Source organism: Pavona decussata, unplaced genomic scaffold (assembly GCF_977016875.1).
Source record: "Pavona decussata unplaced genomic scaffold, jaPavDecu1.1 SCAFFOLD_254, whole genome shotgun sequence".
NCBI classification, from domain to species: domain Eukaryota; kingdom Metazoa; phylum Cnidaria; class Anthozoa; order Scleractinia; family Agariciidae; genus Pavona; species Pavona decussata.
In genome coordinates this window covers 1,257,814-1,277,485 of record NW_028145657.1, presented here as the reverse complement: position 1 = coordinate 1,277,485, position 19,672 = coordinate 1,257,814, and the positions used below count along the sequence as shown (strand labels likewise).

Genomic DNA, 19,672 nt, shown 5'->3' with positions numbered 1-19,672 from the left:
TTTCGGCGCATAATAAGACGACTTGTGGCACCTGCCCAAGTTTATGTACACACTCAACTGAAATGGACAATGCAGGATAAATTACTGACTATCCAAGACGGGTAGCGATGCAATATTTTCACCGGGATTATATGTAACCACGTTGAAAAAATACCTTAAAGAGCATTCATTCTTCGCTTGTAAGAAGCTGACAAAATCTTATTAATGGCACCAAAAAACAAGTTATTAACTCGCAAGTGAAGCCCGATTTTGCATTACTTGCTACTTTGAGTACGTCCGCTTATGCATATATCGTGGGCGACAATTTTTCACCGAGCTGTGGTCATACTATCCTACATTCCATTTGTTGTAAGGGACCGATCGTTTATAACGTCCTAGGCGGGGGGGGGGGGGGGGGGGAAGGTAATTTTTTTAAACGAGCTCTTTTTTTTGGTGGGGGGGGGGGGAGAGTTTTTACCTTGTACGAAAAGTGAGGGGGTAAAATTTTAAGAGTACCAATCATCAATCAAAGAGTTGGTAAAATCTACTAGATACTTCTCCATATCGCTACTATTCTTCAGAGCGACAAAGATCTTGCACGTAATAGGTTGAGTAATGATATAGACAGGCAAACCGGGTATTTCATCAAGCAGTTTATCTCTGAAGGCTTGTTTATCTGGGCAAAAAATTGACCAAAAGACGAATAGAGATGGTAGGCTTCTTCAAAATCTATGTATCCACATCCTTGATCCACATCCATACATCAAATGCTCCTGTACTGCTCTCAAACCTCGAGCTGCTTTGACCTTTTTACGACTGAAGAATAGACTCCAGCGATAAAAAAACATCGTTATTATCAAGACATTGAAGAGATATTCTAAGGTACGTTCCCTAACATGAATTTCGCCTAACTTCTGATTGTTTCTCTTGCCAGTTCAGATTCAGAGAGCTGGCGACTTCCGCTTGTAACCAAGCGTTGTGGCGAGGACCTTCTCAACAATTTAACCACTAGGCCAACCATGGGGGGGGAAGGGGGCAAAATTTTCAAACTGCCATTGCAGGGGGGGTAAGACTTTTGTTTGAAAGATTTTTTTTTTTTTTTTTTTGAGGGGGGGAGGTAAAATTTTCATACACTCGATTTTTCGGAGAACACCCCCCCCCCCCCCCCCCCCCACCAGGACTTAATAAACGATCGGTCCCTAATAACGGATCTATGAAAACTGCCAATAATGGGTTGGGCAAAAACCCAAGTCGCTATGTAGAATTGCATGTAAATGAGGGTACAAGGCCCTCCGTTCCTTCCCCAAGATCCGCCCTTGCCTAAAGTCCCCGTACGGCTTTCTCCCAGGCCCTCACGATGAGTTCATTTCGGTGACGGAACCGAGGTGAACTGTCAGAATCGCCCGAAACGGTTTGTCCGAGACGAAAGACTGAGAGAGGTCTAGGAACTAGGCAAGATCCGCCGACGACAACAAAATACAATCACTTTCCGAAAGAAAAAAAAGCAAGTACAATGTTTTCAATGTGATCTCGATGATTTTATTTGCTTCGATCCTTTAAAAATACACTTTTCTTTTCAAACTAGTTTAATAGCATAACTTAGACTCTCGCAAAGACGTGAATATAACTTAAATTTAGCTCAGCCTGTTTACAAGCAATGCTAAGTTGGCAAATGATGCCCTATAAATTATTTACATTTCAATATGAAACAGGAGCACTAAAACAATTATACATTTTTAGTCTGTGTACAGGCAAAACCTAGGGAAAAAAATATATTTTGTGTTTGCTACACAGATACATGGTCTATGCGGTATTTTACAATTAAAAGCTAAAGCATGTTATATTTTTTTGTTTACTACACACTATCAGTAATACAATTTTTGACACGACTTTGCTGTACAACGTTACATGTTTCAAGTTTCTCTCTATTGAGTAAGTTCATAAAACCAGTGAAGTTAAAAGCTAGAAAATTATATATAAATAAGGGTAATGAAATCATTCTGATGAAGATAAAATTATTGAATGTTAATTTGTCTCACTGGTTTTGTGAATTTACTCAAATGGAGATCGTTTATTATTCTCTCAACATGACGAGCTTCTCTCCATAACCTCGCATCGACGGCAAAGGAGTCTGGGGCCTGTCATAATGGGGACTAATAATCATGTTAATTTTTCTTCAGTTCCTCTCATAAAGGGTCCCTTATGAAGTGGTGCTGAAGGAGCTCATCCGCGGAGGGCCGCAAATCCGGGTCCCTAAAATTACGAACAAATTTAGGCAAACGTTAAACTTGATAAATGGAATTCTACACGGTCAGGAACTTGCCTAAGGAAACACAACGTTTAGGATCCCGTTAAGGGGGGGGGGGGGAAGAGTAAACGGCGTCTGTTTTCTAGAGCTTAGACTGTAAAGGAACATAAGATACGATACGATAACTTTATTTAGACATCGGAGTCCCTAGATAACGAAATTGAATGAACCTATGGCCACCCAAACACCGGTTAGGCGAGTTTAAAAAGACGAGCGTGAAATGACGATGTTGCGTCAGGCAATCATGGAAGGTCTAAAGAAAAAAAAAATAAAAGTTTTCTTCAAGGAGAACTACTAAACAGCTCCAAAGACCTTGATATTCATTTCTAGTTCTTTATATTGTCATTTTACGGAAATATCAGGCAGAAAAAACTATTGACAAACTTACCTCGTAAGGCACTTGTTCACAAAGTCCCGAGCACCGTCCGAGAAATCTTCGTTAAGTTGCGGTACCGCTAACGAGCCACTACCGATAGCAAAGATGGCTGCCATAGGAGGCATATCAGACCTGATGAGAAAACACAAAACATTTGTCAACATAACGGCCTGCAAAAGTCTACTGTTTACTGTCTATTAACTGATGTGTTCTTAAAAAAAACAGAGTTGGCTGGCGCGCAATTTTCATCTTAAATCAGCAACTTACCAAGGTGGCTTTCCAGTCGCCATTTCAAACACTGTACATCCTACGCTCCTGTTGAATTAAGAGCAAAACAAGAAAATTTATCGGTTAAGTCAAATACAATCTAGAACGGACCTGAATATAACGTATCGTCTATCACTGCCCTGAATTTCTGGTCACCTCCAAAAACTACTCGAAGGCGAAAATTAGATTCTGATTAACAAAAATTACAGTCTTGAGTATCGAGTTATGAGAGAGATTGATAATCAGATTCAACAATTGTCAGCGTTACAAGAAAGATGCACAGTTCAACATGCGCCGAGAGGAAGAGCATCGGACAATTGCATGGAAGATCATGTCTCCGTTCCTGCCGAGGACATGCTAAATGTTTCATTATTCTTATTTCATGACCAACTTTCTTTGCGGTCAGCTTACTTACCATATATCAGACTTCCGGCCGTGCCCAGTCTCCCGGATGACCTCGGGTGCCATCCAGTATGGTGTGCCTTTCATAGAACGAAGAATGTTGCTCTTACTCATACTGAGATTCTGAAAGAAATACACAGGAAAGTGAGGTCATGTCAAGAGATGAAGTCAAAAGTCGCAAGACAGAGGTCTGAGCAATTTTTTTCTTCCCATATTGTTTTCGTGACCAAAAGATTTTAATGAATTTTCGTTCACTCAACAAATGGTCGGTACAAATCCTTTTGCATTCCATGTGTGCGAAACGAGACTAAGACGGCTCTACCGAGTTAAAAAAAAAAAAAACAGGGCTATAAAAGAAGATTTATGAAGAAATATCCTTTGTTTTGTGGTACCACACTCGAGTCTTCTCGAGGAATTTTTTGCACTCTCAGAGTTTCAACAAATTGAGTTCAGAGTCAACGAAAACTCACACTTGACTCAAAAATTTCACGCGCCCTCTCCGACTCTCAAACTGTGTTCAAAAAGTGTTTGATTCCATTCCGGTCTATCTCAGAACGAACTAGACTTCTCAATCTCGATGAAGCTCCATTTATCGTATACCTTCGAACAATTCAAATGAATTTCCTTCCTTTTTTATCCTCGTTTCATCAAGAAGCACATTAACTTACCATGTAGAGGCGTTTAGCGCAACCGAAGTCGATGAGCTTGAGAACTCCACTCGGCATAATAAGAATGTTACCGCCCTTGATATCTCTGCAAAAAAAAATTACAGTTCCGTAAAGGCTATGAAGTATTTTGTACTTACTGACTGAATGCAAGGATTAGGCTGAAAAGCAACCTGATGCCTTCCATTTCAAGTCAAGTCAAGTTTATTCAACTCACACTCCCTGTTGGTTTTCTTTCTTTCCGTTACCGTTGAGTTCCGATATAGCTCTGGGTTGTAACGTTTCTGGGCCAAATATTGGTAAGCATACTTGTTGGATGTGCTATTGACAATTATTTTGTGTTTTTCACGGTTTTTGGGCTCCTGATAAATCATGTAATACCGCGAAAATTTCACCCACCACAGAAATTTTGCACGATTTTCACAAATCTAAACCGCGTGAAAATAAACTGCAGCAGCTTGTAGGAATATAATGCACTTGGACAAACCGCACGATAACTTTCAATTCTCTTGTTGTACCTCTCTTCTTAGCTTCTTACGCAATCCAACATGGATATCTAAAGGCCAGTGTGTGACCAGTCATAACAAGGTCTGCGGCTGCGCAGAAGCCTACACTGTACCTACCTATGAATGACGTTTTTGCCATGGAGATAGGACACCCCTGACAACAGCTGTTTGGTGTAGCGTCTGAATACGGACTCATCAAGACATCCAAATCTGAAACAAGCCAAAACAGATAGACACTGGTTAGAGGCGTCGTCCACACTGGTGACTGAGTTTTAGTTTGAAAACACATACTGTTACAAAGCGATGTCGGATAAGGTCCTTGCTTATGTGATCATAAATGCTGAAGTAAACGGATACTTTTGATAAAACAAGTTTCAATTTGGAGTTTGAATGCTTAATGCGGACGATAGGCAATTGCGAAATACATGTGAACAAACGAAGATGTACGAAAGCGTAAGTGAGGACAAAGAGATAATGCTACCTGTTCACGCAAATGAAAACGATTTGTGTGTATGGGGCCAGTTTAATGTTGGATACAGAACAGCGCTATCTCGTTAAGGCGGACGTATTTTCCTTTCACTTCCCCTGGATGACAGCATAATAAGGATCAGATAAGGAACCTTACCGTGCAAGTATGGAGGCGATGGAGCCACCAGGCACGTACTCCATAAAGATGTTTACCACGCCCCCGTCTAAGCAAGTGCCAATGAACCTGAAAAGGGGCAAATGAAATCAGTCCGCCAGGGGTTTGCAATAAATAAACAGTAGACATACGTAAATAAACTGTCTAAATACGAATCCGATAAAGACTAAAATTAACCCACCCCCTTTAGCCCTTTTTCCGTCGTTTAGTTGGGACAACCTGTCGACTATATCAAGAGTGTCTAATAGATAATAATCTTTCTTTATGCAAGTTGTACCGTCCTTAAATCCAAATAAGACGGTATTCCGTGAGCTGGATTTCTACCTCAGACGAGTTGCTCGTCTTCAGCCAAATTTTAATTCGGCAGGCAGCTTTTTCAAAATGATCAGATACCGTGAAGCAGCACGAAGAAGATTGCTGTGTGAGCGAATGATAACAACAAGGTGGGGAGACTTGGGAGAGAAGGCGCTTTCGCTCCCTCTCCCTAGGCTCCTCTCGTTTTTTCGCGCGCCCAATCTTCTTCACGCCGTTGCCCACTATTGGCACACCTTGAACACGCTATCCTGCCGGTAGTCCAGTAAAGGGACAGTGTCAACTAATAAATTTATTCTTTCAATTATTATTGAGGTTTTCATGCATGAGTGTACAGTTTTTGATCCAATCATTACAAGCCTGACCAACAAATACACCATTCTGTACTTACTTCACAATGTTTTCGTGCTTCAAAGATTTCAGCAAAGACACCTCTTCCTGGAGTTTTTCGTATTGCTAGGATAAAATGAAGAAAGCAAAATAATGAACATTTCATAGTAACTAAGGCAACAGCAAGTAAAGACTAAATAGAACAAAACAACAAACAAACAAAAATGGCGGCCACGTTGGAAACTAGAAGCGTTGCGTAACAAAACTGTGATAAATTCACATAAATGAGTTGAGCTCGAGACAAAAGAAGAGAATGCAAGATGAATATGTCCCTTTATAGACACAAACGAGCTGTTTACCTCTTCTGCTTCCTCCCAGTTGCTGTGACTGAGCTCCACTTGTTTGACTGCAATCATCCCACCCTTGTCCGTGAGTCCACACCAAACCTGAGACAAACATCGTGATAAACATTAACCTGACAGTAGATACACAAATTCACCATATGACAATACAGTAACTTGTCTTCCGATCCTTTGAACTGTGTTTTGATTATTTGATTACCTCGGGCGCTCTCCAATTAGATAAAGTTTCGGGTTTTTAATTCCGGAGACGTTTCGTGCCAGATGGAAATGGTTTTTACCCTCCAGGCAAAGAGCCTTGTTTTCGGTTACAAACTTGCAATCTAAGTGTCAGATGAGGTGCGAAGCCAGCGAAATAGAAATGCAAATTTGGTGCAAATGGAAAGTTCCAACAGGTTGAAGCGGAAAAAAGGAGCACCTATTGAGAAGGTTGTCTGCTCCGAAACATTTCCAGTACATCTGCACGTTCTGTTTGAGCCCGAAATTTTGGCTAATGGAAACGCCCATGGATTCCACCGATTTCAGAGGTCTAAAGAGACTGCGCTACGCCTGAAATTATCAGAGATCTACATCGGGCCATTTAATAGAGATGAAACTTTAATTAAAAAGTTTTAGTTATATGCACCATTCCTGTGGTTCTATACGTTACAATTAATTTAAATTGTGTAGTCATGAAAGTGAGATTGTTAAACAAGCAACGTTTAAAGTACTCACCGTCCCAAACGCTCCTCTTCCTAGCACGTTTCCTTTCTTCCATATAATCTCCTCTTCACAGCTCGTAGTAGAGGCCTGGCTCCGACCTGAAGCACTGAGTCGACTCCGCACCAAGTTTTCGGACACAATACTGGCAAAACTTCCTGCAGAACCCTGGGAAATATTACCCAGACTACCAAGCGACACGTTAGACTGCGTCCTAATCGTGGCGCTGCTGCTACTGCTGCTTGTGCTGATGCCCGACTTTTCCCTGGCTATGCGTTCGTAGTAATCGATTTCCACCGAATTCTCCGAGCACACGTCTCTGTCTGGGGTGGGCGTGTTCGCGCATGAGGAGTCACGTGGTGAGGAAAAGTACGTGTCGCTACTATTCAGCGAGGAGGCTGGGGAGAGAGGGCGAGGTGACTCTGAGGCGCAACTATTGTATGATGAATCCGTGTCCGAATACTGTTCTGACTGCGAGCTCATCTCCGAAGATGTCCGAGAATCAGACAGGTGTTGTTCGGATTCATCATTGGCCGTTACGAAGTCTGATTCGGGTAATACTGGTGCAGAGTCTCTGGAATAATGGTAACTTACAACTGACTGTTCACTAGTTTGTGATAGGCTAGAGCTCACGTAGCTTGATACATTTGTAAAGGAATCGTCGACGGAAGCGCGACTCTGTTCTCTTTCTTCTGGTAAACTGAGCTGTCGGCGGACAATCTCTTCCATGGCATCATCCGCTTCATCTTGTACACCCTGTTGAAACTCACCCCCTTCAGTGTCACTTACAGTATTTTCTTCAACAGGCATATGATGTTGCTGCCCCACTGTACCCCCCTGAGGATCCATGACAAGCGGCTCATTAACCTCTGTATCTGAGTCAGAGTCCGTGTTTGATTTAGCAATGTTTAATCGAGGAATGCACATTCCAATTACCTTCAATTTACTAATTATCCCTCCGTCTACGACATCAAACCCGCCGTCCGTCTCTACTCCCTCCTCGGAATTCACCGCATTTCCTTCTCCAACAGCTCCCTCTTCAGTGTTTCCAGTAACATGGCCCTCTTGAAGCTCAACATTATCATGTGTCGGCCCAGGAACATCAGCCACCCGCGGGGTATTCGCCGTACTCCTAGGGGATTCCGGTATCGGGCTCAAAATGGGATGCTTTCCCTTCAACATCCTCCCATTAAAGGGCCGCAATGTGGAGAGATGGTCCATAGAAAGTGTAGGAGGTACCGGCACATCTTCCGGCATCTCAAAACCTCCCTGGGATATTGTCCTGAGCCCGAGCTCTTCCCCGGCCTCCCTTTGTTGCACAGTAATCATTTTCATGTCTTCCTTTTTCTTTCCTTTGCCTTTTTTCTTTCCATTTTTTCCGTTCTGTTCCTGACCTTTGGTTTTAGTCCTTGGTTTCGTATTTCTCGAGTTACCCGAAGGTTTTGTTCCTCCTTTCTTTCCTTTTTTGCCATTTGTCAGCTTTTTGGTGCTAATTCTAGCATCGCCCGCGGGTCCGATGGGAGGATGAACAGCGGATTTGTCCTCGGGTGGCACCGGAGACGGAAACGGGTTTATTATCCTCACGCCACTAGTGCCAGTCTCCTCGGACCTAGGTGTGGGCGTAGTCCAAGCTTGTTTTGGAGGACTGGGATCTACTGCTAAGTCTTCTTTGTGAGCATCACTGAAGGCTTCGGATGTGGGCGGCAATTGAATATCTTGATGAATCTCATTTCTTTGTAATTCCTTCCTGGGAGAATCATCTACATTTGCACCCTCTTGGGCTGAAGGATTATGAACATCAATTTCAGAAAAGGATTTCAAGACCATGTCACTTTGCTTTCCCGTCCTTGACTTACTGACGGAAGGCGATCCAGTGCGTGCTGAGACAGCAGAGCTATTTCCTGGCCGTGCCACTAGAGTGGACTCAGCCACTGAGCTTGTCTCTCCAACGGTCTTAACAACATCTACTGTGTCGGAAGTCCGACTTACACCTGAATTGTTTGAAGGGTTCTCAGTGTCAGTAATAGACGATTCTTTCGCAGCGGGTGACGAAGGTAATAAATCCTTTTTCGAAATAGTACAAGAACACACACCGGTAACATTATCGCACACGCAGGAAACATCAAAACCCGTCAAGTTTGAAGGAAACGATCGGAGCTGTGGTGGAGAAGATACGCCGGATTTACTCGCAGGATTCGTGAAAACAAAAGTGTTATTGCCACTCTCCGCATCAGCAATTAAATTTGTTTGATTACTCTGTGCTTGAACTTCTGTTTGATTTTCTTTTATCTCTTGTAGTTTACACTGATCCTTATTCTCATCCTCGGATTTCTTTCCACCGTTCGTTTTCCCACACTCGTCTCCGTTTTCCACTTTGTTGAGACTTTTCAACGCGGAAGTTTTTCTCTTATCACGAAACGGAATCCAGAAAATTTCTTCATTTGATCTTCGACGCGGTTGGCAAGACTTGCAAAGTTCTTTATCGGGATTAGATTCAGTTGAATCTCTCCTTGCTGTGGATTTATCCTCGGGAAGGGATTTCCCGCACAAAGAACAATTCCCGGAGGCCAGAGCCTCTAAGTTTTTTAGATCAATGAAAAATTTCGTCCCACTTGAAGGCGATTTTTTACTCTTGTTATCACTGGATTCCTTGTTCGTTTCGGTGATGTCTTCGTCAGCGGGAATCCAAAATGTGGAGCGCGGAATTGATGTAAATGTACGTGTCATATCCTGTCCATCACCAGCTTCCGCTTGATTAGCTTCCGTTTTACCGTTTTCCTGGTTTGAGCTCGAGGAACGCGATGCCCCAACGGGGGATGGTGGGGGTGGCGCGACTCCTCTTACTTTTGATAAGAACATGGATGAAGGTACTTCACTGTGTAGACCATTCTGTCTGAGCAAATCTGTTAAGCAAGGTAAGAATATTTTAATGTAAAGTCACATTCCAGGAAATGGTGATAAAAGTACTGATCAACAAGAGAAAATTAAGTTAATTAACTTGATGACCAGGTCAAATTCTCCTAACTGGCGTTACAAGAAATTCTTATAAGCATGAAAAGAGAATTTATATACGTACCAAGATCTACGACCTCTGGTGTCACGGATATACTCTCTCGCGCTATCTCCGGCGACGGTATGGATCTGAGCTCTGGTGTTAGGACTCTGTTTACACCTAAAGGCGGTACACGTGACGGTAACGCTATTCTTGTACTTGGGACTTGGCTTGTTGAGGACGATCTGAGACGCAGATCTTTGTCAGGCGTTCCTGGAGGAGATATCTTACGTTGATACGTGAGGACTGGGCTCGACATTCGATGACGTAAGCGATACTGGGGTGGCAGAGGCAGCTGGGAATGGCGCCTTTTGTTGAGTGGTTCCTGTCTCTCACCACGCAGATTTCTGTAGAAATGAAAACGAATTACCAGCGTTATCAGCAAAGATAATGCAAGGTAAGGTTAACTCGGAGTCCAGTCCAAAAGATTAAACTATCAGTTCCTGTGGCATGAAGCATCTAGAAGCATTCTTACACCCCCCCCCCCCCCACCCCCGCTTGGATTGGATGCTACTCCATCTCAACTCTGCGAAATCTCGCGCGTGCAGAGGCATTTTCTGAAAACTCGCACGTGCACTTGCCATGCTCTGCACACCGGTTCACCCACAGCAGTATGTCGCCAATACCCATTCAAAGTAGCCCGCGTAGCAGTCGTTTCCGTTTCCTTCAAGCCAAGCGGGGTAAGCGCGCGAGGGCATTGGGCAAAAAGGAGCAAAAAAGTAGGAGCCGGGGGGAGGGGCGGGGAAGGAAAATACTGCAACTTGAAGTAAACAAGTTGCCCGCCGCGATTCTGTTTTCGCTAAGATTTACCAGAAGTTAAAAATGATTGGTTCTCATGTGACATTTGACGTGACAGTGTAGGCCCCAAGGGAGCGAAGCCATTTGGGGGCGTTCGGTAAAATGTCTGGGCTCAGCGGCAGGCGTTTCCTTTCTTTCTCCGCCCCTCCCCCCAGCTCCTACTTTTTTGCTCCTTTTTGCCCAATGCCCTCGCGCGCTTACCCCGCTTGGCTTGAAGGAAACGGAAACGACTGCTACGCAGGCTACATGCAAAGAAGAGAGACAATTTGGAGAAACGTTTCTAGTCTAAGGAAACAGTACGATTGAGCAGAATCAAACCACCGACCTTCACACCGATGTACTATCTGAAAACGGTTTCATACTGTTCATATTTACCTGACATATCTCAGTTCAATGTTGAGTACAGACAAACTTGGCAGTGCAACTGATTGTATCCGCACGTCTTCTACTCCAGGAGCTAAAACAAACAAGAGCAAGAAATTCAATTGTACACCATCCAGCTGCCTCAATCTGCTGTTTTGCACAACGCAGAACTTAAACCGTGCTTCACACCAGTAAGCAAAGAGAGAAAAAAAAACGATTTTACACTTTAATGACCTACAAACCCTTAAGGGGGAGTTACACCTGAACGCCATTTTTCCGCCACTTGACATGGCTTTAATGAAAATATCTCGTTTGCGTTTCAAGCAATCCAAAAACCCTATCATCATATCGTGAAACTGTGTTGTGGGGTATTTTGTGAATTTTTGGGTATATTTGGGAGGAGTACTTTTTCTAGAAAGATTGGTAAAATTAAGAGAAATAAGAAATATTGAAGATTTAGTGAAGTTTTAAAATTGGAATTTGTAGTTAATAATTAATAGACGGATACCAAGTTAGTCCACTAGCAACCTAGGGTGCTCTTGCGTGGGTATCAACTGTCTGTTAGTGTTCCAAAAATCATTTTCTTTCCTTTATCCCTTCTTAAAACCTCTTCAAATGTCACTCAAATTTACGTGTATTTTCCCCTTAACCTTTTGAGGTTACACACGCACGCAGCTACATGGAGTAGGAAAGTGGGAAAAGTGTTTTTCGCTGCGTAGTCCTTTGTTATAGTAGAGGAATTAGTAGGGACCTTGGAAAGTCTCACACGAACTGACACTGTGATTCATTACAACTTACCAAGCTCGTTTTTTCCAGTCTTCTCATAAACAGAAGTATACCTGGGACCAGGGGTAGGGTCTGCTTTAGTAGCTGAACCAATTTTTGGCATGCGTACATCCGACATTTTCCTTGACGGGGGAATTCTTGTTCTGGTTGAAAAAAAAAAAAAGAAGCAGAAAATAGCAGCATAAGATAAAAACCATTAGAACCAAATGTCAATTTAAAACTATAACCGCCAAAAAGAGACATAAATAGGCATACCTTTCATCATATACAGAGACTTCCTCTAAGGAACTTCGGGAATTTCGTTTCTTTAGTTTTCCTGTAAGAAATGCAGTATGCATCATAAATTTTTAAAAATGACAAGGCTGCAAAACATATATGCCGACTATTCAGTTGGTCAAAACAGTGCTAAAGATGGATTTGAATTCATTTACAAACTAAATGTAATGGTTATAGACCCAATGCAAAAATGGCTGACATTTTAATATTTTTTTTGGTCTACATTCAAATTATCCTCACTAGCCTCATTCTTGAGTTCAAATATCAAAAGAATTTTTTTATTTTGGACGAGGCTAGTGAGGCTAATTTGAATACAGACAAAAGAATATTAAAATGTCAGCCATTATTGCATTGGGTGTATAACTGCTTTGTAAAGAGTGTCCTTGTGTTATCACTGTCATCACAGGTGGGATTTCGTTGTTTGGTGGTAAAGTTCATGTTACTAATAGCTTTTCAGATTTTGGCATTTTTGCTCCAGAAAGTTAAGTGACATCAAAATTTTTGATCAAATATTGTTTGTAGCTAGCATTATGGGAAATCTAACAACAGTTTCTTATAGAAATTTGAGACATGTTTACCATCTAAAGAACATAAAGTTTTGGACAGGATCTAGGGAAGGCAAGAATATTTACTGTATTTTTCCATTTTGGAAAGCCGGAGCTCTCACTTTAACTCACTTTCTGTTCCTTTAGACATTGGAGCTGTACTGATTCGAGTAATAGTTGAATCCTACAAAAAAGGAACAAATATTAGAAACGATTTATTAAGGCAACAGACCTCAAACTATATGCATAAATATAAGTTTTAAATGTTGTGCAGTTCCAAAAAATATCCATCCCCCCACCCCACTGTGGAAAGTCATTGGAAATTCTGAAGGGGGGGGGGGGGGGAGGGGGATCTCAACTAGAATTTGAGTTGAGAAGTGGGGGGTTGAACCAAAAAAGAAATCACAAGTATATTTTATTTAATGTTATGGTTTGTACTTATTGCCTTCAATTAGCATGGGTTAATTACTTCCTTCCCATATTTTCTAGTGAACTTACCTCACTGCTCTGTTGTTCAGCCATCTCTGAGTCAGTGTTTCCCTGAGTTGTGTCTTGGTCGACAGGAGGATTTGCAGGAGCTGCAATCACAGGTAAAACATTTACTGTAAAAAACATACTGTCCTACTATTGCCATAACATACGTCAAATTGTGATAACTAGAACAGTTGTTTAAATTACCTGAATAGATTATCCTCTTTGTTTTATTGTACTTGGTCTGTTCTGCCCAGGCATCTGTCAAGACAAACAAAGCAAGAGTTGAAAGGTGTAGTTATAACCGAACTGTGGATATGAACTCAAGTGTGATATGCAACACTGTTAAGCACAGTAATTAATAACAAATAAATCCACGATATGGGTATCTAACAAAAACAAATTAGACTAAAAACTCTTATACCTTTAAGAACAACTTGAATTCTTCTTCCCTTTGCTACATCCACAGGTGACAAACCTGCACAGGAAATATACAATACATGTACATAAAAAAAAATACTTTGTGTATTAGGAAAATCAAACACATTTTCAGGCATGTCAATAGGTGTGGGGCCAGGGAATTCTCCCAGTTATTATGAGTTTGATTCGGTTACTTTCTGACAGGAAAACAGAGCAATTAGCTGCAATGCTGGAAAAACACCCTCCCTGGCTGGCATGGCTACCCTCACTTAAACTACAAAAGATAGTGACAACATTAACCTTGTCTTAATTGCACAGTTTGCTGGCCGGTTTCTTGATATTTATTGTGCCACATATGTACAGGCTTAAATTAAAGACTTATTAATTTAGTACTTTGCGAAAAGGTCTTAATTTTCACTTATTTTTCTTCTACTTGCCAACAAGTGAAGATAAGGTACATATAAAACTCTTGACATTCTCACAAGAACATTGGTTATCTTACAACAATAACACCTACCATTGTCATCGGTTATAGTGATATCAGCGCCATGTTCCAGTAAGGTACCAGAAGCTCTTTCATACCCATGTGAAGCCTGTTTTATTCAAAATTACATCGGACAAATGATTAATGATGCTGATAACAGTTATTTTGAAATGGACGGAGACAGTCACACACTACTGTAAACTTACAGCAATATGAAGAGGAGTTTTCCCAATATGTCCTCTGGCATTGATGTTAGCTCCTCCCCTGATAAGAGCCAGTAGGATGGGCTGATTGTCCTCCTTTGTTGCCCAGTGCAGGGGGGAGTTACTAAACCTGTCTGGTACATCTGAAAGGAAAGAGAAATGTGTCTAATGTTTGACTCACAATAACTTAGTATGAAATAGACAAGCACACAAGCAAAGAGAAAGAAGGGATGGGTGTATGCATAATTTTATCACTAATTTTAAAACAGGACACAGTCATATGTAAGTTAATTACCAATATCACTTGCTGACTCCTTTATCAGCACATCTACAACATCCTTAGCGTGACTGCCTTTACCATGAGCTGCAAAGTGAAGCGGTCTCTTGCCTTCACTGTCTGTGGCTCCCCCATCACTGGATGTTAAAAAACAAAACAACACATCACGTTGTGCCTGGTTTCATGTAGTTTAGTTGGCTGGGAACTAGTGTGCACCTGCATACTTTAAAAACTAGCTTATCAAAGAAACAACTCCTGAAGTGAAAATTATGTCTGCCTGAACTTACGCATTGTGATGAAGCAGTTCGCTGACCACCTCTGCTGGGTGATAGCCATTCTCCAGGACAGCTTTCTCAACTGCAATGATGCAATAACATCAGTTTTACAAACTGACAGCATTTTAATTAAATTACATTATATCTCTTCTCATCATATGTTTGTTTTACAGTGCAATGAACTCAACTGGGGCCACCAAAAAAAACCCCGACACTTTAAAGAAATTTAAAGAAATGTGAACTCGTTTTTGATTGGTTTACAAACTACCAAAGCCAGACTCCTTTGCTGTAACGTGACCTGTGATTAGCTGATCAATGTTGGTAGTTGAGTTCGTTGCACTGTAACAATAGAGTCGACGACGAAAGGTAAATTGGCCACCGTAAATATATTTGAGAGCTAAGTTTTGAGCAAAGAGCTTAGAATCTCTTTGCGGTGGTCAATTCACCTTTAGTTATCAACTCTATTGAATCAAACCAAACATTTGTTTCTCCTCCCTACCGATGCAGCACCCCCTTATTCCCATCACACTCTTGCTCTTTTTCTCATAATTTGTACAGAAGATCAACAGCTTAAAATCAAAATCAACCAATACAGTTACTTATTGTTGTAAGTACAGCTACAAATTGTAACTGCTAACACTCAGAACATGAATGCAATCATGTAAATTTAATATATAATTGTTATAATGCAGATGACAGAGGTGAGATACATACTTTTCTCAAAGAGGTTTAAATCCCTGGTTACCAGAAGAAGAGGAGTCAAGCCATCGGCATTCCTACAGTTCACATCCAGCAAGGCTGACTTGGATTTCGATGTCTGAAAGACAGTCAAGTGAACAAAATTACATTACAGATTCTCCATAATATATAGGTGAAAAATTCTGCATTTTAACAGTTCATTTTGGAGAATTCATTACCAATAACTTCTTCACAAGTTGTAAATTTCCTTGCCAGGCTGCCTGAAGTAAATGGCGGGAAGAGTACCCTACAGATGAGAGTGGACAACAAAAAATTAATAAATAAAAGTTCCACCAAGAAAGACCTTTCAAACAAAGGATTTCAGATCATTTTCTTCCTAAATTTATCTCACTCACCTTGCCTTGCAACAGAACCTGAAAGTCAATGATAATAAAATTAAAATGTTAATTATTGATCAAACTAACTTAAGTGCTGGAATGAGACGTTTCCCAGAACGGGGTAAAATGTTACTCATCTTAAAGCTTCAAATCATCAGCAGCCAGTTGAAATTATTCACATGTATAGAATTTGCCTCACGAAATATGTCAACAAACAAACTGTTGCACCCTGTGTAGCGCCCTGGGTATAATACCCAGACAAATTTCACTAATGCCTGGGATCTCCCCCATAAATTGCCCATCATGTTGTTTTATATTTAGCATTTTAAACAAAGAAATTATTTGCTTACCGAGGAGAAGCGGCCTCATTGAGTCTGGTGCGAAATCCAGAACAGACTGTCCTTTGTCGTTACATAAGGTAATGTCTGCTCCATAGTTTAACAATAATGACACCACCTATATGACAAGAGAAGTCATATAACTATGGGTGTAAAAATATTTATCAAGTAGATAAATATATTTCACAACTGGGCCACATTCCCTCACAGCCTCAAGCCTTTGAAAGCCTGAATCAAGTTTGCCCCACAGTATACGAAGGGCAAGCTACCAAAGACAAGACTCAATAAGCAACTCTTGTGTGTCCCCAAGCTGCTGAATGCACACGTATGCATCTCTTATTTAATATTTTTGGAAGCATTTATTCGAGGTGGGTACAAAATAATTCAACTAAAACAATTTAGGTAACTGCTCCATGAAAATGCACAAGAAAAAAGAGCAGTACATGGTTTCTACAGTGCACAATACAACAAGTGTCATTATTTGTTCGACTAGGCATCTCCTTTCTCACTGTGCAATGTTGGATAATTATTGCAAGGAACACGACATCTTTTGCGGTGTGTTTAAGTTTCTAAACAACATTGAATTATGTGGGAAAGGGATGGTGATGCGATCAAGGTGAAAGTGAAACAACATATTGTCACTGGTGGTAACTTCTCAAAATTTTGCTCAGACAAAACTTCCCATTCTAATCAAGATTGTTGTTGGTAATTGAGGCATAGTATTGCTACTAGGAAGTAATCGTTCCAGGTAACTCCTACCCCACCCACTCCCCCCTCACAACCACACATGTAGCCGTACTGACACTAGTACTAATGAGATCTAATTTCATTACCTTGTGATGTTCATTCACGGCCGCATACATGATTGCAGTGAAACCATTCTTGTCTTTCGAATCCACGTTAACAGACTGGTTTAAAAAAAAAACGCATTAAATTAGATCGTTTCCACTAAAACAAGCCACTCATGGGCTTAAAATGGCATAAACATGAACCAGCTGAATCAAACGAACCATATAAAAGACAGCTGAAAGAAAGCAAGCGTTCTTTGAAACTACTCCTTTTGTTCAGTTGTTTTTAGCTTAAGCTTACCGTATTTCTTGACGTTCGAGCCAGGAAATTTTGTACCCGTTCATAGTCACCATTCTGTGAAAGAGTTACAAAGTCAGTACGTGATCAGAGATGATTCAATAAGATGAATTCAAATTGATTGCAAAGATTGAACGAGTTCAGTGCGAAAAATCTACGGAAGCGTATAAGATTAAGAACTTACCTTAGCTGCATTCAAGAACAGCTCGTTCAAGTAATCATCTGCCCTGTAAACAAAGTAGCTAATATTAAAAAGGAAGAATGATAAGTGGCAAAACAGGGGAACAGGAAATTCGCATCAACTGGCTTTGATATGCACCTTCCATCGTTAAATAGCCGTAAAGTGCAATCGTGGTAATGCCTCATAAAGCTCTTGCTTCGTTGTACACCACCTCGCGTACAATGGCTGCTACTCGAGTCACCCTTGGTCATTGCAGCGATCGTTAGCGATAAATGGAAAACGCAGTTCGGTTGGAGTCCATTGGTGGAAAATCAGCGTGAAAAACGGCGCTTTTCGTCTATTAATAACAATATGTATTATCAAACACACGGCAAAATCTCGCCATACGAGTACGGCTTCAAAATAACATTCCCATAATTCAGCGTTTTATTTTTCTCCACCGCCATGGCAATAGCCAATCACAAAGCAGTATTTCCACTGGGTATTGAAATTACGTCATTTCGCGGGAAATTGCCCTCCCATTATAAACCATCTTTTTGTAATGCCATTGTACTGTACTCTTAACTGCCGTAGTTATTTTGAGGTCGAACCTATTTTAAGCAAGTTTCTTTTTTGAACTTTCTTAATTTAGCTTTCAAGGTGTGCTTGACCACGAGCTGAATCGCTCAAAGGCGCTGTTCTTTTGTCTAAACAGACACACCATTCGTCCACACTCGCCGGTAGAAGTCAGTTGTATGGAATTTTTCAAATCACTACTATTCATGAACTAAACTTGCTCCATTTTCATACAGCTCGCAGATCATTTCCGAACTAACACTCTTGCGTGTTCATCGATCGTTAAACGACTTCGAAATAAAACAACATTGAATGATAAATTTACATTTCACACTTCACTTTTAATAACAATCAAATATGTGCATACATTACCAGTGAACATTAACAAAAACATCAAAGCCTACTTCCTTCTGTAAAATATTGTTCCGTCAAGTAATTTTTCGATGCGAATTGTCCTTTCAGATTTTCAGTACTATTTATAACAGTTTTGCAACAAATTTAAGGCATGATCGGATTAAATTCATTTGAGGTTCGCGTGATGACGAATGCTGGTGAATATTAATTTCGCGGAGTCATAGTCAGTATAGTAGTAGAAACCACACACAAATTTTGCTAAAACCCACTTAATCCATATCACTGAAAAAATACGAAAGAAGATATCTCGTTTCATTTCTTGTTTAAAGTGTTACAAAAATTACAATTTGCGGTCAAGAGAAGAGGAGAGAAGTCTCGTATTCATTGCACTTGGTGAATTTTAATTTCAACACGCTAGGGTCGTTGAGTCACGCAAACATAAACAAGGGACTGAACTGAAAGAAACTGTAACAAAACTAGCCTGGATTTAAACGATTATCTACGGATAATGCGGATGACATTGTTTTCTATCCTCCTTTGCGATGTAAACACAGAAGAGTACATCTTTTTCCTAATATTTACCCAATCTTAACACATTGCGTACCGCGCGGGTTAAATTGACTCAAGAAGCAAATATCAAAATCAGTGGTTTTCAAATACATGACTGAAGTTTCCATGTTATTTTAGAATTGTTATTTCTTATCTCAGGGCATATTAACCGGGTTGGAAAGTTCAAGTAGTAAAATAAACATGGCCATTCACAATTTCTAACTTGTCCACTACTTACGTTTTTAACGATACTGGGCTCTGCAACGTGAAATACGGCATGATATCACAATGGCACCGGGAAACGGTCGGAATATGAGTTATACCAGACTTCCAGGTCAGAAAGATACAGAACGTCAAGATCTCTTGCTCCTGGTCATCTATGCAGTTCAATCAACGTAAGTTTGTTTACACCGTTGGGCAAGTTCACTTTCGTGAGACGGTTTAAACTGCGACTTTATTTATAAACTGGAAATAATCTTTCCATTGTTAAAGTCGCAATTTAAGTTCTGACCGCCGATTGGAAGGTTTCGCTTGACGGATTTGAATCAATAGTAGGACACGGATGGTTGTCTTTGTGGAGCATCACGATATGTGTTCTAGCGACACGCAAGAAAGAACGAGTCCATGGCTGTTTTGCGTCCGAAGGGGTCAGACAAACCACACACCGCTTGGTACCCCAGAGGAGACGCTCGGAAACTGGTAGTGCAGGAAAGTTTACTGCTAACAATTTATACCAA

At 40.9% G+C, this 19,672-nt stretch overlaps 1 protein-coding gene across 2 annotated transcripts; it reads right to left on the bottom strand.

Annotated features, from left to right (window-relative positions):
* Nucleotides 1-1,494: 1,494 nt before the first annotated feature.
* LOC146456473 (uncharacterized) lies at nt 1,495-19,383 on the bottom strand. Of its 2 annotated transcripts, none has more exons than XM_085092671.1 (30): nt 19,174-19,383; nt 17,481-17,523; nt 17,300-17,353; nt 17,044-17,118; nt 16,223-16,328; nt 15,891-15,908; nt 15,714-15,781; nt 15,511-15,613; nt 14,809-14,878; nt 14,540-14,658; nt 14,248-14,387; nt 14,075-14,150; nt 13,562-13,615; nt 13,345-13,398; nt 13,165-13,244; nt 12,799-12,850; nt 12,101-12,161; nt 11,858-11,988; nt 11,072-11,153; nt 9,923-10,245; nt 6,862-9,749; nt 6,148-6,234; nt 5,850-5,914; nt 5,129-5,215; nt 4,621-4,713; nt 4,001-4,085; nt 3,346-3,455; nt 2,931-2,978; nt 2,676-2,795; nt 1,495-2,232 (listed from the first exon to the last, which is right to left on the bottom strand). In XM_085092671.1, the coding sequence occupies exons 1-30, from the start codon at nt 19,212-19,214 to the stop codon at nt 2,166-2,168; spliced, it is 5,400 nt and encodes a 1,799-aa protein (XP_084948797.1). In that variant the 5' UTR covers nt 19,215-19,383; the 3' UTR covers nt 1,495-2,165. The 2 variants fall into 2 exon arrangements, with proteins under 2 accessions (XP_084948797.1, XP_084948796.1); XM_085092670.1 differs by lacking the exon at nt 19,174-19,383 and adding an exon at nt 17,616-17,876.
* Between the last annotated feature and the right edge of the window lie 289 nt (nt 19,384-19,672).